The sequence below is a fragment of the Bos taurus genome, chromosome 4 (assembly GCF_002263795.3).
Source record: "Bos taurus isolate L1 Dominette 01449 registration number 42190680 breed Hereford chromosome 4, ARS-UCD2.0, whole genome shotgun sequence".
In the NCBI taxonomy this organism is placed as follows: Eukaryota; Metazoa; Chordata; class Mammalia; order Artiodactyla; family Bovidae; genus Bos; species Bos taurus.
Genome location: NC_037331.1, coordinates 57,405,898 through 57,424,184, shown reverse-complemented (window position 1 = coordinate 57,424,184; position 18,287 = coordinate 57,405,898). Strand labels below are relative to the sequence as shown.

General features: G+C 36.6%; 1 protein-coding gene and 1 long non-coding RNA gene across 4 annotated transcripts in view; one reads left to right on the top strand and one right to left on the bottom strand.

Moving 5' to 3' along the window:
- The window catches only part of IMMP2L (inner mitochondrial membrane peptidase subunit 2), a 961,484-nt gene that overhangs the window by 298,510 nt on the left and 644,687 nt on the right, over positions 1-18,287 (bottom strand). For all 3 annotated transcript variants that reach the window (XM_059885866.1, XM_024991063.2, XM_024991059.2), the window contains exon 5: positions 7,441-7,506. In XM_059885866.1, the coding sequence (XP_059741849.1) occupies positions 7,441-7,506 (66 nt within the window). The remainder of the gene's footprint in view (positions 1-7,440; positions 7,507-18,287) is intronic.
- The window catches only part of LOC132345098 (uncharacterized), a 44,307-nt gene that overhangs the window by 19,622 nt on the left and 6,398 nt on the right, over positions 1-18,287 (top strand). The gene's annotated exons all lie outside the window — the stretch shown is intronic.

Genomic DNA, 18,287 nt, shown 5'->3' with positions numbered 1-18,287 from the left:
CCAAGTAGGAATACTGGAGTGTGTTGCCATTTCCTTCTCCAGGGGATCTTCCTGGCCCAGGGACCAAATCCAGGTCTCCTGCATTGCAGGTGGATTCTTTACTGTCTGAGCCACCAGGGAAGCCCAATAGACACATTAGGTTCCTATTATTCAGAATATTACACCAACCATAAAAAGAAGTTATTAAACAAACATCATTTTTAACTTTACTGGGGAAAATTCAATTTAGTTCTCTTTTTCTTCATATAAAGCTTCATCATTTGCTGGAATATAATATGTTCCAACCATCTGTGATAGGTTAATATTGATTTTCCTATCTTCAATAGCACATTTAAGATCAACAAGCTTTACAATGTTTAAATTCCAGTGATTCAATGGATTTTTTTTTTTTTTGCTAATACCAGAAAGTTATTTTTAATACATTAGGGTGTTTTGACATTTTACAAAGTAAAAGTCTCCAGACTTGAAGGGGAATTATTATTTAAATATTTTACAGTGAGAGAAGTCTCACAATTGTCTACCTCAGACTACACTGCAGTATCAATACTTGTGAGATCAAGTCTTACGCTATACTTCACAACAGGAAAAACACTGCTGTGAACACAACACCATTGATCCCAACAGATCTAATACATCCCTGGGGCCACAAAGTGATTGTTTTATATGAACACTTCTTGGAACTCTTCTGAACAAGGAAGGCTACAGACTAAATAGAATCCATTTCTGTGACATGAATTAGAAAGTAGATTATATTTTCTGGTAGGGTGACGACTTGTTGCAATTTGGGCAGTACTGTTTATGCTGATTACTCCAATGAAATAATTAACATCATCCCCTTTTGCTCTAAAAAGTGTCCCAGCTTAGGTGATAAAGTATTTGATTTCCCTCTTCACTAGGGGCTACAAAGACTATTCATTGAGTTCATTGAGGTTGCAGACCACACGGAAGCCCAGATTCCAAATGTCTGTAAAGTGTATTTGACCAAGGACAAGGACCAAGAATGCTAGATTTCATTTCTGACCGGGCTGACAACATCTGTAAAACAGAAATTAATGTCCCAATAAAAAATACTGATGCTTTAGAACTGTCAATTGTGGTGGATTCCTATTGACTTGACGTAATTTAGTACTTTGTACTCATTTTATGCTTTTCTAAAACAGGGCTTCTCTGTGAGTCATAACAAATTAATAAGAGAAAAACAAATAACTATGAAAAATATTTTGGTGGAGCTAATGAGTATTGATATTACTTTCATTAGCTTTTGACTGTTAATGTTATAGATAAGCATCCTCATTTGGGTTAACTTTATCACAAAAGCTAACATTCCTAACTAAGCTATCCAGAGAATCAAGCAATTGCTTTGTGATTTTAATCAATGTTAACATCAAGATAGAACATTTGGACCCCTGAAAGTCTCCTCTTTTACAGTCTTAGCAACAGTTGTCTGAATTTTTCGAACAAATACTTCAACTCTACTTATCATTTGTCAATATAATCATAATGACAGTGATTACAGATAATGTGACTACTTCTATGAATCACTCTGAAATAACAAATCAAAGTAGTCATCATTCATGTCATAAATAAGGTTACCTAACTACTGTTAGAAGAAGCTAGATGTGATTTTCTCAAGAGAAAAGTACTTTGACCGGTTATTTGGGTCAGACTGCCTCCCTTTAGCCTATTCTCCTCACAGCAGGCAGAGTGATCCTCTAAAAACACCAATCACATCATACCGCTCCATGGCTCAAAGCTCTCCACTGGCTTGCCATGCTCCTAGAATAAAATCCAAAGTCCTTACTATGACCCACAAGGTTCTGCAAGTCTCTAAAATCTAATCTCCTACATCTATTTTCTTCCTGCATGAAAATTCAACATGCTGACATCTTGTAAACTCATCTAACACGCATCCATCTCAGACGTGCATTTGTTATTTATTCGTTTAGTCTGAACTGTCCTTCCCCAGACACGAAAATGGCTCTCTTCCTCCTCTTCTCCCTTAATTTAGATATCTGCTCAAATCCCTTTTCCTGAGAGAGTTTTACAGTAAACACTCTACCTAAACTAGCAACCAGACTCCCACCATCACTCTATACTTCGTTTCCTACTGTATTTTTTTCCATAGCACTTCTAACTTGTGATACTGCATTATGCGATATGTTTGTCTGTTTATTATTAGCTTCCATCCACTAGAATGTAAAGCTCCATGAAGGAAGAGACTGTCTCCTTTGCTCAACTACGTCTCTCTAGTGTCTACACTAGTGTTCATTCCATGAACAGTTGTAAGGACTATACTGTCAGTGAACCGCTTATGTTAAATGTAACTTGATCATCTAGAACTATTTTCAGATTTTATGACGCAGTGTTTTGGTTTCTGGACATGATATTTAAGTCAATTTCTTCTGAAAGGGTATTTCATGCAGTGTTGGTAAGAGTGTAAATGATTTGGCTGTATATATTAAAACTAAAAGTAACAACAGCAGCAACCGCAAAGCATTTGTTGACTTTTCCCACTTATAGGTATCTATTCCACGAGAATAAACACACAAGCGTATGAAGGCATGTGTGCAAGGATGTTCATGACAGTACTTTACATTTTCCAAACTTGTGTTACTTCTGCAATAAAAACAAAACAAAAAAATCTTCCCTAGAGAGTATGGTCAGAGCAAATACCATGGAGAGCAGGTATAGTCTAATCAAAAATGAGATTGTGAAGGGCAATGCCAAGGAAAGTGACTCCTAATCTCACTGCCAGAATGTGGGAGGCTTCAGGGCATCTGCTATACAAGCTCATTCCAAGAGGTTCCTCATAACTGCAGCATGAGAACCAGGTAAATTACCTGCCTAGACACAGCTGACTAAACCAGGCAAGGGCACCTACTCCAAAGGCAGCTGACCAATTAGTTGACCAGTGGCCTGTAGGGAGGATGAATTCTAGATCAAAGGGGCAAACTCAGACTTCTCTCAGGTGGTTTAAGCATGGCCCACACCCAGGGAAGTCAGAAGTTGACAATGGAGCAATACCAGTGGGAACATAGACAAGGCAGCAGGCGTGCTGTGCCAGCAGACAGGGCACAGGTGTACAGAAACCAGAAGTGCTGCTCCTGGGCTCTGTCACCCTGCCTCCACCAGGTAACTTTCAAACGAGTGCTCTTTAAACTGGATTCTACTCAGGTTCGATCCCTGGAGAAGGGAACAGCAATGCACTCCAGTACTCTTGTCTGGAAAATTCCATGGACAGAGGAGCCTGGTGGACTGCAGTCTGTGGGATCTCAAAAAGTGAGACACAACCCACCTTTAGACACAACTCACTTTAAGAAACTAACACTTTTGGGCTTCCCTATTGATTCAGATGGTAAAGGATCTGCCTGCAGTGAAGGAGAGCTGGGTTCCATTTCTGGGTTGGGAAGATTCCCTGGAGAGGGGAATAGCTACCCACTCCAGTATTCTTGCCTGGAGAATTCCATGGAGAGAGGGGTCTGGCATGCCACAGTCCATGGGGTCGCAAAGAGATGGACACGACTGAGTGACTAACATTTAACTTAACTGTAATCTGAAGGAGTTTAACTAACAGAACATTAAATTGAGGACTTGATCAAGCTTTTCAAGGGCTTAACCTCTGAAAAGATGATGGTTCCCTTTATAGCCTCTAATTATGTGTAATTCAAAATAAAAATAGCATAGAATGCACAGTAAGTATAGCCAAGTCCTGATAAGTATTATTTTTTCCCCCTTTGGTCATTTAGTGAAATAATACTTCTTTTTTTCTAAAAAAAATTTTTTTTTTCTGGAAACCTACATTAGTGCTTAGCTTGCCTACTAGATAATCTGGTATTACCCAGGGTTAAAGTAAGAGTGGAAATTCTAGGTCTGGAAATGGCAACCTATTCCAGTATTCTTGCTTGGAGAATCCCATGGATAGAGAAGTGTGGTAGGCTATAGTCCATGGGGTCGCTTAGAGCTGGACACGACTGAGCGACTTCACTTTCACTTTTCACTTTCAGGCATTGGAGAAGGAAATGGCAACCCGTTCCAGTATTCTTTCTTGCCTGGAGAATCCCAGGGACAGGGGAGCCTGGTGGGCTGCCATCTATGGGGTCGCACAGAGTTGGACACGACTGAAGTGACTTAGCAGCAGCAGCAGCAGCAGCACAGACAGAAGCACCTTGCCTACTACAAGTTAGGACACTAATGACAAATGATTTCCAGTGGTAGCGTGTATACATGCATGCTCAGTCATGTCCGACTCTTTGTGACCCCATGGACTATAACTCCCTAGCCCCTCTGCCCATGGAATTTTCCAGGCAAGAATACTTTTCTTTGTTACCATTTTAAGCATATGAGAATATATAAAATTTTTAATATGCTATGAGTGGTAGACAGATAGCATATTAACTTTTTATATGTTCTCATACACTTCAAAATGCATAACAGAGAAAGGGAGTAAGCACAGTAATAAACAGTATTTCATTCCCTAACTATCCCTTGATGTTTTTCAACATTGTTAGAAAATGATTATAGGAATATATTCAATTACTAATTAAAAGTACAAGAAGGCTAGGATATCTAGGATATGGAAGTTTCAGATGAATAAAAGTTAAATTTTTCTTTTAAAACACCAAATACAGAACTAGTTCTCTTTTAATCAAGTATTAAGCAGTTTTTAGAGGCTACAGAGCAGAAAAGTCTTGAGCCTTGTTACTTTCATGCTTTTATATCATTCATTCCTGCATGATAGAAGAATAGCGAAGAGGGCAGAAAGGGACGTATGTCTCAAGCATCAGTTTGCAGAATGGAACAAGCTAGAGGTTCACCATGTGGGTGGCAGCCATGGGGAAAGAAGCTGTAAACCTACTGCTGCTGCTACTGCTAAGTCGCTTCAGTTGTGTCCGACTCTGTGCGACCCCATAGACAGCAGCCCACCAGGCTCCCCTGTCCCTGGGATTCTCAAGGCAAGAACACTGGAGTGGGTTGCCATTTCAGCTCCGCCTCTCCTCTGTGAACAGAATATTTATATTTACTGAGGAAAGTAACAATCCTGCCTTTTTTTCAGAAAGGTCTGTTGTAGGGCTTTTGATTGCACATTTTTGGGGTTTTTTTTTTTTTTTCTTTTGCTCGTTTGTTTTTTAATGTCCAACCAAGCTTTGCAATCTCACATTGTGGACTAGTTATCTAGTGACCAATAATATTACATCAGAATTAAAGTTGTGTTCTCCTTGAATTATACTATAAAATGAGCCCCTTGCCATTCCTAATCCTGTTAGATTACTTTACATAGATGAAAGTTTCCCTGCTTTGTTGATCAATTTTTTGTTTTGTTTTTAAAATAGCTTTATTGAGGTGTAATTCATATAATCTACCCATTTAAAAAGTGGAACTCACTGATTTGCATATACTCATAGAGTTGTATGTTCATGTAATCAAACGTAATCAATAATATGAAGGAATAAACTACAGATGCACAAATGGAGAAACCAAAAAAAAAAAAAAAATGCTGTGCTAAGTGAAAGTAACCAGAGACAAAGGACAACATATATTAAAATGTAAGTAAAATTTCTAGAAAAGGCTAACCCATAAAAAGCAGATCCATGGTTGTGTGGCATTAGCAGCGGGGATTTGTGGGAACCAGAGTTTAGGACAAATCTGGGAAGGGAGTGTTTGAAGGTAATAGGAAGCTTCAAATCTAGATGGTGGTGAGGGTTGCACAACTGTATAGATTTACGTTAAAAATCACTGCACAATATATTTATAAAGTGGGTGAATTGCACAGCATATAAAGTATACTTCAATAAGGATATGACTGGGTGACTGAACAACAAGGATTTTGGAAGGAAAAAAGACCAAGCAAATACTCATGAAGAGAGACCAAGCACATCATACCCCAATAGCTCTAATGATAACTGAGGCCTGGAAGAACCTTTGTTTACGTGGATACTAGCTGTCAATATTTATCACATTAGAAATTATAGTGGAGAATTTTTAGATATATTAGTTATTCAATATAAAATAACAATAATAAGCCTGTATGTTAGCAAAAAGAACAAGTTGAATGGAAAGCACAACTGTTTTTCAAAACAAGAGAAAAAATAGTGAGAAGGGAGGCTTTTTTTTTCCAAACATGTTTACCAATCTGTTTAGTATCTGGCTTAATAGAAGATAGCCCTTTCTGTTTCTACTTCTGCCTTCAGTCTGCTGCAATATCATACATTATATAACCTCTGGAAAACTCCACTGTACATTCAAGAGAAATGACAGTGAAAAAGCAAATAATATCTTAGTATTATCGGGAAAATAGTTTTCATCTTAGAGACCCTTACAAAGGGTCTTGGAAACTCCCGGTGCCCTTTGGGCCATCATTTGAGAACTGCTGGTCGAGATTTTACTCTAGATCATTTTAATGAGATTGCTTAAACTGTACTGTCATTAATCAAATAGTCTAGGATCAAGCTTTTTGGGAAAACAGGATCAAAAAACTTTCTAAATATAGTTTCAAAGCATAGTGAATCCCACATTGTATAGACTTGGCTGTAACATATAATAAAGTAAGCAATCAACATGAGACATTGCACACTACATCAGTATTTACTTGTTGAATCTCAAGCATTATTCTAGATTTATCAGCAAGCAGAATAAATAAAACATTATTACATATTGTCAAAACAGCTGATTGTTACAATGTTATTTTCTTTTATTTTGGCCAAGTGTTCTATGGGATCTTAGTTCCCTGACCAGGGTCAAACCTGTGCCCTCTGTATAGAAGCATGGACTCTTAACCTTTGGATTGCCAGTGAAGTCCCAATGTTATTTTCTAAAGCTACTGTTTTTGTTACTGATTCAGAAGTTTCCGTTTCACGTTCATTTACATCTTTCTCCATCCTTTTTACAATAAAATCTCCCCTTTTGTTTCTGTATTTGCTTCTAAAATAATAAAGTATTATTGAATTTTTCTAAATTGAAACTTGATATAATAATCTGAAAAATGATGCTAATTTAAATATATGAAATTCAGTTATTTAATGGTCATTTGACAAAATGTGGTTAATTTCACCTTAATTAATATCTATTTCAAATGTGTCTCCCAGTAAAGGATAAGAGTACCATCAGTCAGCTTATGGACCTGTTGCTGATACTGCTAAGTCACTTCAGTCGTGTCCGACTCTGTGCGACCCTATAGACGGCAGCCCACCAGGCTCCCCCGTCCCTGGGATTCTCCAGGCAAGAACACTGGAGTGGGTTGCCATTTCCTTCTCCATATCCTATCAAATGATTGATGATACTCACTAAAGAGGTAGTAGTTCATTTAGAAAGTCTCCAAAGCTTTGAAGCCATCAAATACACCTCTCTAGACTGAGATATACATTCCGTGTAATGTGATTTAAAACTCAACAAAAATCTAGACATTTATAACCTGAACTCAAAAACCATAGCTTAAGTACTTACTTTACAATATCTCCTTCAAGAGCAATCACTCTCTTAATGATCTTCTGTTCTGGGTTTTTAGGGGACCTAGAAAAATAAAGTTATATAATCAGTTATGTCTGTTGTTTTGAGAAAATGGAAATAAATATTACAAGAAAATAAGCTATATTAAAGTCATTACAGGACCCTTTGCAACCATGACATGACATCAGTCCTACTTAAGTCTTCAGTGAGAAGGAATTATCAAAGTACCTGAAGGAAAGAGGAGTCATGAAACAAATCATTTCAGATATTACCTCCAAATGGTAGTATTTATACTTTTAGTTTTAGTCTGTCTTAAGGATGATCTAATATTCTATTTATGTAAACATCATCTTAACTTTTTAAATACTTCCAACACTAATATATTCTACTCTAAAAAAATAAACCTGAGTCATAAAATTAAGCTTCAGCTTTGAGTCCCTTTTTGAAGTTTTCATTTTGATGGGCTAATTTTCTTCTTCAGATGTGGATTTCCTTATCTTTAAAATGGATACAGGGTTGTGCAAAGAGGATCTTGGGAGAATTACAAATTAAGATACTACTATTAAATTAAATGAGGCAATGTATATAAAGCAACTAATTACATAAGAAAGTAATGAGGCATTTCTTAAATAACATACTTGTTTCATTTTATTTAAAATAAACAAAGGAGTTTGATTTTAAAAAGAAAACACTGAAGCTGAATTATTTTGAAAAAACAAAGAATTTGGAGTCTTTTTTGTTGTTTTTTCCATGTTGGTTTATTTCTAACAAAGCACTTGGACCAAGCCCACCCAGGAGAGAGGATATCACTTCCTCAAGGACTTGAAGTTTGGGGCTATTCTTAACCCCTTGGTTCCTTGCCACATTTCTTAGTTAAAGCTGCTCTGTTTCTTGTGCTAAAGGAGTAGTTGTGGAGGGGCAGAGCCCAGCTTTGCTGGAATCTTGTCATTGATACTAGCATTATTCTATCAAAACGCAGAGGGGACAGTGTTTGAGGTTCCTGTAAGCTCTGGGTTTTCCTTCCTCCAAGAAACTACCATCTTTTTGATATAATATCGGACACTCCTGGAGGGAGAGGCAGATGGAGGGAGAATCCGGGGTCTGAGTTTTAGGAAAGCTAAGGCACAAAAGGAGGAAATTATTTGAAAGTACACTTAGGTTTAGCCATGTAAAGATTATGTAATATAGAGTGCTAAGGTAAGGCTATTAACAGTTAAAGGAAACTGATACATTCTGATATGCTTAATGTGGACATCATTTATTTTAACCTATGATTAATAGCTATGGTAAATGTTACAAGGTAATACTATTTAATAAATACTCCCCTCCCCTTCTCTTTCCTCCTCCCTGCTCACTTTGTCTCTGGGATCCCTCACTCTGGGAGAAGCCATGTCTGTCCTCAGCAACCTTCCTGTGAGTGAGCTTAGAAGCAAATCCTTCAACAGACTCATAGATACAGAGAATAAAAGAGTGGTTGTAGGGAGAGACAGGCGTGGCGACAGATTGGTTGAAATAGATGAAGGGGATATAGGGGTACAGATTGCCAGTATCAAAATATATAAACCACCAGGATCTAATATATAGCACAAGGAATATGGTCAATAATATCATCATACTTTTGTATGGGGACAGATGGTTACTAGACTTATTGTGATCATTTCCCAATGTATGTAAATGTTGAATCACTATGTAATACTCCAGAAACGAACACAATATTGTATATCAAACACATTTTTTTAAAAGTAGATCCTTTAGCCTCAGTCAAGTCTTCAGAAAGTACAGCTGTAGCCAACAGCTTCACCGCACCCTCATGAGAGACCCTGAGCCACACCACCCTCTGAAGATGCTTCTGGCTTCCTGATTCCTAGAAAATGTATGAGCTAATGAGTGTTTTCAGCTGCGGGAGGTTGGGGCACTTTGTTATAGAGCAATGGTTATCGCAATCTTAATATGTCCAATTTCCTGGCAGTAACATTTTAATTCTTTTGATCTTAAAAGACCTATTTCAAAAAACATCTCACACGTCACATAAATGATCATTTAATATGGATTTGAAAATCAGCGACAGATAAAAAAATAATTCCAATTCAAGTCACATTTTGAATTGAATTACCTTTAAAAAGGAAGCTAAATGCAAAAATACTAAAAAGATTAAATACATTCAGAATTTAATACCTCATTAAGGGAAACATGCAGCTTTAATAAGGTGTCTATTTCACACGATATATTGCAGAGAAAAGAAAATCATCTGAGCCACTTGTGGCTTAGATGTCATACTTACTGACACAACTTTTCACTAGATTGATTATTAACATTCTTTATTTTAAAATGGAAATTTGATCAGAGTTTTTGAGTGATCTGTCCCCTTCATGAAATGGAGTAAATCTACAAATTTAATGTCATTCATGTATAGCTAGAGTGAGGGATCTGGCCCATTCAAGATGATGGAATTCATATTTTCTGTGCAAAGTTACTTATTGACATTTAGGAAAATTTGCCCCCATGTCTCTCTGTTTAACCAGAAATGTATAAAAAAATTTTCAGCCTCAGTGATCATTAAAGAATTGTACATTAAAACAACAGGACACTGTTTTCCTGTTTTTTTCAACAAAGGAATAGTAATAATACCATTAATGCAATTTGTTATTGAGTGTTTAGGGACACGGGTACATGTCCTAAAGTATATGATCATGTAACATACCTTTCTGTAAACATGTCAAGATTTTATACTCTCTTTAACATATCACACTTTTAGAAATTTATTCTTATGAAATAGTTGTGTATATATACAAAATTTTAGCTACATGGATTCTGTCTATTTTTAAAGAGAAAAAAATCAACAAGATTGTTATAGTTCATCATATAATAAAATATCATTCAAACATTAAAGATGTTATAAAAGAATTTTTAATGATGTGTAAATATCAACAGAATATATAGATTAAACATGCGAGCACATGTATACCTGTGATGGATTCATTTTGATATTTGGCAAAACTAATACAATTATGTAAAGTTTAAAAATAAAATAAAATTTAAAAAAAATTTAAAAAAAGAAAAAAAAAATGAAAAATGTATGTGTACCATGACTTTGCATCAGTAATTATAAAAAAGAAAATGTGCATGCAACTGTACTGGGAAAATTTAGGAAGGGTATAAAACCAAAGTGGCAAGCATAGTTCTGTGTGTGATAAAACACATATCCAGATTTTTGGTTCAGAGTACTGGAAAATCCATTAGAAGAGGACAAATGTTTGTATCACATGACACTACCTGAGAAGAAATGCTCTAAGACAGGGGTGAGAACTGAACTAATTCCAAGTCCCCCATCTAATATTGATGCAGTGTTAATACAAAAAGCAACCTTTAACAGCATAAAACACTACTTATGCTGACAAATTTTAAGTTTCTGAGATATGTGCAAAGTATTTTATATTTTAAAATGATCTATATATTAAGATCATGAGGCAAAACAGAATATACAAAGTAAGCTACCTATATAATTAAAATTTTATAAATTACCACTTCAAACATATCTATAAATTTTAATGTAATATTAGTCTCATGAATCTAATCATATTATGAACATTAATCCCATTACTGCTCAATATCTATATTTTAATCATTAGGCTGCTGAATGCATTACAGGGATGTAAGTAGACATGTTATGAGAGTTATTACAGATTTACATTGTGAACTTCCTTTTGTCTGCATTTTCTTGGCCACTTGCCTATCTTCTAGAAGTGTGAAGGATAACAAGTGAAGGCTTACGCCTTACTTTAGGGGCATGATGTGTACTGACCAATAAAATTTGCATTTAAATTTGAAATTTAATATTTTCATAATAAACACAGTTTTATAGTATTTCTTTCTGGAGCCTGGATTTTAAGCATTCTGCTCTATGCTGAAGATTTAATTAGGCAAGTTTCTCCAGAGGTTTGGACAAGATGCCTAGAATGGTCTCTCTACCATGTAGGTCTCAGTAGATCAGTTTGATGTGGCAGAATTTATCTCTAATGAGAATGGTAAAGGGAAAAGGTAAAGGGTTAGCATAGTCATAATAAGATTTCTGTGACACTTAACATTCTTGAGCTTCATTACCTATCTTAACAGAAGTGTTGTCATTTTTACCCTGTGACAAGCCAACAGAGCCATGTCTTCAGTCTCATAATCTCTGTCGCTGATTTCATGTTTTTCATGTTTCCAAAAGGTTGTAATTTGAATCCTGTTTGGAACACTGGGAAGGTACTCCGGAATACTCAGGAGAGCCCCCGTGTGTTCTCGAGAATAGGGAGATTAGCAAGTGTACCTACCCTCTCTATTCCCAAACCCAGGGCTCATCCTGATGTCAGATCTCTAAGCATGCTCAGCCTTCTCCCGTTAATAGTAAAATTCTTATACCTTTCTGGGTGGGTTGTGTAGATTTTCATATTTAAAAGCATCAAGATTGCCCCAGATTATTTTAGAATTAACTTCAGGATTAGAAGTTACCATGGCATATGCCACAGAAAGATCTGAATTTTAACTCTTCATTAATGAGATAAAAACTAAAAACGAATATCCTGGGGATGGCTTATATTTCATAGGCTTTTTTTTTTTAACTGTCTAAAAGAATGTGTTATTGTTTCACTGCTAAGTCATGTCTTGACTCTTTGCGACCCCATGGACTGAAGCCTACCAGGCTTCTCTGTCAGGATTTCCCAGGCAAGAATACTGGAGTGGGTTGCCATTTCCTTCTCCAGATGGCCATGCATTAAATTATCTAACTTTACATCATCATAATGATAAAAAGTATTGCTGTTTTAATCATCAAAATGAGAATTAAAAGTCCACACAACAATAAAAAGTTACATTAAAAAAATCATAGCAAATGATAACATCTTTTATTTTTGTAATTTTATTTTTTTATTTTTTTTTAGGAAGATATTGAACATTTATTTTACAATGAATGCCATGTTATCTACCACATAAAGCATCTTAACTGTACAGTATATTTTATAAATATGTTATAGCTTGAGTTGTCTAATAAAAATATTGCTCCCTTATGACTCATTGTTTTCATTATCTTTAAACTCTTTTACGGTTTTCTACTAATGTGGGTATCCAGGATTATAGATCGATTTTTGACCCAATTTCAATCTTTTAAAATAGGAATATTTAACCAGTTTGAGTGTGGTAACTCAGCAGTACCTGTATCAATCTATTTTATGCCAATTTTAATGCTTCCTTGCTGTCTTTCACCACTGCCCCTACAATTTGAATATGTCCTCTCTATTTGCAGCATTTATTGTCAAATTTACCTACAGTGATCTACTACATAAAGCTGTAGGTACTGATTTTCCACAGGCAAGATGTACTTTAAATAAGGTTTCAATCCACTACCACCCCAATCAATAATTTACAGTTTCCTTGTACACTACTAGTATTAGCATTACAGACAAATTTGCTACTTTCCCACTCCTATAATTAAAACTAGAGGAAATAAAACTGTACTACTGGTTTTCCCATTTTGTTAGGTTAACATTTGATATGCCTTTATTCTACAGGTTCTGTCCACAGTGACAAAGTCCTTTTATTTTACATGTTTAACTTAAGAACATGCATATCTTTACACGCTAAAAATAAAGCAGTATTTTTTTTGTTTTACATATTGAACATTTAGCATGCCTTTTAAGCTTATAAAGACATAAGCTGAAATTTTAGACCCAGTTTACATATTTATGTTTGCATTTAGTTTTATAATTCTATATAACACTGTAACCTTAAGGCCGTTTAACTAAACCTTACCACCAATTCTTTTATACCGTTGCCTCCTTACTCTTATTTTAATCCATGTTTTTTGTTGGATGCAGTACATCACTTAACAAAGTTTTCAATGGCAGTACTTAAAAGATATACTTTCTCAGCCTCTGCATATCTGTGAATGCTTCCCATTGCCTTGGTACACAAATAACTTGTCAGGACATCTAATTGGTTCAAAACTATTTTCCCTTAAAACCATAGATGGGCTTCCCACATGGTAAAGAATCCACCTGCCACCAATGAATGAGGCAAAAGAGACAACTCTTCCATCTTTGGGTGGGGAAGATCCTCTGGAGGAGAAAATGGCACCCCACTCCACTATTCCTGCTGGGAGAATCCCACGGTCAGAGGAGCCTGACAGTCCATGGGGTCGTAAAGAGCAGGATAAGACCGAGCCTCTGAGCAAAAACTGTAGATATTGTTTTCTGGCATTTACAGTTGCAAGGGAAAATTTTGAGGTCAGGCTAACTTTCATCCTTTTATAAGTGGCTTGTCTTCTCTGGGATACTTGTGGACTTTTTTTCTTTATCCTTCCAATGGCACCCTGTGAGCCTTTTCTACTTGTAGATCTAGTTTGTTAACTCTGAACATTTTTCTTCAGTTAGTTCCTTAATTACAATTTGAGCTTCATTTGCTTTGTCCCCTGTTTCAGGTATTCCTATCATGCGTAGATTTTATCACCTGGACAGGTCATCGAGGTCTTCCTTCTTCTCTTGATTCCTTTTTCTGTTGTTTTTTTTTTTCCCTGCATGCTGTGAAAATTTCTCGTTTTGCATTCACTTCAGTAATTCGATTTTGTGCCCCATCAGACTTGAACATTTCTGTTCTCTCAGCTCCCTCACATTTTTCAAGTGCTCCGACAAGAGCAATTTTTATCATTAAGCATAGGTCTTTAAGCTCTGATGCGATATGATACTTAATCCTTGCTATCTCTTCTGTTTCCACCGCTATACTCGTTTCAAGAGGCGGCATTTTCTCAATTAGCTGTTTTCCTTTGGACCTGCGGTATCAGGACCTTTTGAACAACTGTTCTGAACAATGGCACCAAAAGGGAAAGGTGTTTTGATTAACGAACAAAACAAACGTCCAAAACGGTTCCCCTCTACATCATCTCTGTTTTTGTAATTTTAGAAAATGTTGCCGGAGTTTGACATGATTTTCATAGGTTACAGCTAGAAAAGGCCTATGAATGTACCTACTCTTTTCCTGGCAATATTCAATCTCACTCATTTTCCATGGCCTAAGAACTTCTGCTTTTGTGTCATACAAAAGCATGGACTGGCGGGCAGTAGAAATGGAGTCCATGATCATGGTCATGGTCTACCTCTGGTACAGACAGCAGCTGACTGTAGGCAAGCTACATAACCAATGTGGGTCTCATATTCAAAGAGATAAGGCCAGATCAAACCAGAAGCCAGACAATCAAACCTAGCTTGTAGACATCTTTCGTTTGGTCCATACATCATTTATTTCTGTACTTTTAAATCTGGAGCTGGCCAAGCAAACAAGAGATCTCACATTTCTTGTTCCTCTTAGACAAATATAAAGATCTAGCACCCTAAAACCCACATTCTGGCATGAAAGGGAGTCCACTGGATCTGAGAAGCAGATCTTGAGGATTTGCCACAGTGCCAACAGTTTGTTTCATGTGGGTTTAAGGGTCTGAGGACATGTGAGTTTGGGAACCTCTAGAAATCCTGACAATTTCTTCTACCTCTATCATCATATCACAACTGAGAAAATATGTATGAAATCTCCATCAGAGAGTCTAACATGAATTAAAATGAAAAGAAAGAAATTCAAGTCACTCAGTCGTGTGTGACTCTTTGCGACCCCATGGACTGTAGCCTACCAGGCTCCTCAGTGCATGGAATTTTCCAGGCAAGAGTACTGGTGTGGGGGAGTGGGTTGCCATTTCCTTTTCCAGGGGATCTTCCCAACCCAGGGATTGAACCCGGGTCTCCCGCATTGCAGGCAGACTCTTTACCATCTGAGCCACCAGGGAAGCCCTAACATGAATTAGGTTCTCAGTAAATCTTAGTGCCATCTCTTTCTAAAATAAATTTCTAAAGGAGGTCAGTTAACTGAGCACAAGAAAATCATTAGGATCCTCTATTTTTAAGAGTTACATGGATTGATTTATTTCTTTCATAAATGCTCCACTGATTTCAGTCAGTTGCATTAGAGGGTAAGAATGGCATTTTAAAGGTTTGGTCACATTTTATTACACAATTAACTAAAGAAACACGAAACTAAATATAATTGTATTCATATTGGAAAGTCACAGGTCAGTTTTAAATTAAATGGGTATTATCTGATAAAAATGAATAATTTCCATGTTGGATTCTGTATGCTTGCTTCACTATCAGTAGTAGCGTGAACTTTGTGCATTCAGCCCCTTTTATAATGATTCGTTTTCTAAATTCAATGCAATTTTATTAATTAGTACTCTAAAAGTTTTTACTTAGGTCAGCATTTCAGCTACATTTTTGCCGCTTGCAGACTTCTCTTTGTATTATGTAAGTCTTTAATATTTAAACAAAAGAAACTATCAAGATCTTTTTATTGCTCTTTGGGTTTATTCTTGAAATCTTCACAAGTGTGAAGCCTATGACTACAGATAGAGTTTCACAAAGTGTGTGTGTGTGTGTGTGTGTGTATGTATAAATGCAATCCCTAATAATTACTCTTGTCCAGATACTTCTTAAAATGCTCCAATCCAAGGGCCTCATTATTAGAAAAGTGAAGTAAAGAAGAGGTGGCAAGAACCCAGGTAAATGCTTCAAATTTGTCTGCTATAATACCATATGGTCTTGCATAGGAAATATGTCTTAAGGAAAAGGGAAAACCTGGGAAAGGATCATCAGGAAGGTGCAGAGGGTTGTTCTATATATAGAAAAACCTGGTGAGAAGTGAGTAGAATTTCAGAGCACTAAGGCCAGTGCTCCTGGGCAGGCTTGTTTCCTGGGTGGGAATGGAAGAAATGGCTTATTCTCTCCAAGTAAACCCCACCCAAAACAGGCTCCTGAGCAGTCGGAATAGACTCCTTCAGAGACTCCTGATAAAATCTGTATGCAGGTCAAGAAGCAACAGTTAGAACCAGACATGGAACAGTGAACTGGTTCCAAATTAGGAAAGGAGTACATCTAGGCTGTATATCGTAACCCTGTTTGTTTAACTTAAATGCAAGTACATCATGCAAAATGCTGGGCTGGATGAAGCACAAACTGGGATCAAGATTGCAGGGAGAAAAAGAAAGATTGCAGGGAGAAATATTAATAACCTCAGATATGCAGATGACACCATCCTTATGGCAGAAAGCAAAGAGGAACTGAAAAGCCTCTTGATGAAAGTGAAAGAGGAGAGTGAAAAAGCTGGCTTAAAACTCAACATTCAAAACACTAAGATCATGGCATCTGGTCCCATCACTTCATGGCAAATAGATGGGGAAACAATGAAAACAGTGACAAACTTTATTTTCTTGGGCTCCAAAATCACTGCAGATGTTGACTGCAGCCATGAAATCAAAAGACACTTGCTCCTTGAAAGACAAGCTATGACCAATCTAGACAGCATAATAAAAAACAGAGACATCACCTTGCTGACACAGGTCCATCTAGTCAAAACTATGGTTTTTCCAGTGGTCATGTATGGATGTGAGAGTTGGACCATAAAGAAAGCTGAGCACCAAAGAGTTGATGCTTTTGAACTATGGTGTTGGAGAAGACTCTTGAGAGTCCCTTGGACTGCAAGGAGATCCAACCAGTCCATTCTAAAGGAAATCAGTCCTGAATATTCATTGGAAGCACTGATGCTGAAGCGGAAACTCCAATACTTTGGCCACCTGATGAGAAGAACTGACTCATTGGAAAAGACCCTGACGCTGGGAAAGATTGAAGACAGGAGAAGGGGACGACAGAGGATGAGATGGCTGGATGGCATCACCGACTCAATGGACATGAGTTTGAGCAATCTCCAGGAGTTGGTGATGGACAGGGAAGCCTGGTGTGCTGCAGCCCATGGGGTCGCAAAGTTGGACAGGACTGAGCCGAACTGAGAGTCCTCCAGAGATTTCAGTCAGAGTTCGAATGATCCAAGAAGGTAGCAGCAGGAACAAGAAGTTTATGTTTCAGATTTATGACTAACAATTTCTTACACAAGTAAATACATTCTAAAAGTACTTATGAAACAACAAAAGCGTGAACTTTAAACAATTAAACTGTTGTTATTGATAAACATTTTCTTGGTTATATTTAAAAGTTGTCCGGCTATCACTTACTACAATTAGAAGACATTTAATAAGCAAATAGTGACAACTGTTCTTAATAGTAAATCAGCCTTGATTATGTAAAATCAATTAAATGTGTATTATGACTAACTTCTGTAATTGAAAAAGCTGAAATAGTTCGTAACTGACTGTTTTGATTCTGAAAAAAACAAATGTCCTTAATTGTGAAAACTCTAAGAAATACAGTGTAATCATAATGAGTTAATTTCTACCAATGTTTATTAATTCAGGCATTTCAAAACATAAAACACCGCATCTTCAGGTGGTGAACAGAACTGCAAATATACTTCACTGTCTAGAATTGTATGTAAATGAATATATATAGTATATACATAAAATATATAGCACATATGTAATACACATATGTGTGTACGTGTGTGTATTCTACCATACAATATGGAATCATACTATTTAAAGAAACTCCTCTGAACTATAAAGAAACTTCTGGGCTGAAAAATACATCCCCTTATTTATTTTGTTATAAATTTGGGTTTCCACACATTGAATATGCTTCAAGTTGACATATCTGTGGAAGTGGAGGCGATGAATAGCTAACATCAATATAAATATTGACTCTTCTTTCAGTATAGATTTTCAAAGTGCAGATGTTCACATAGAAATACTACCACTCTGTCCCTAAAGTAGAATATGCACTCAGGAGTATCTGTGTGGTCTTTTGCTATAGTCAAGACAGGTTTTGCCCTTCTAGCCATACTATCTCATTGAGTATGACTTTTTAGTACACTGCCACTTA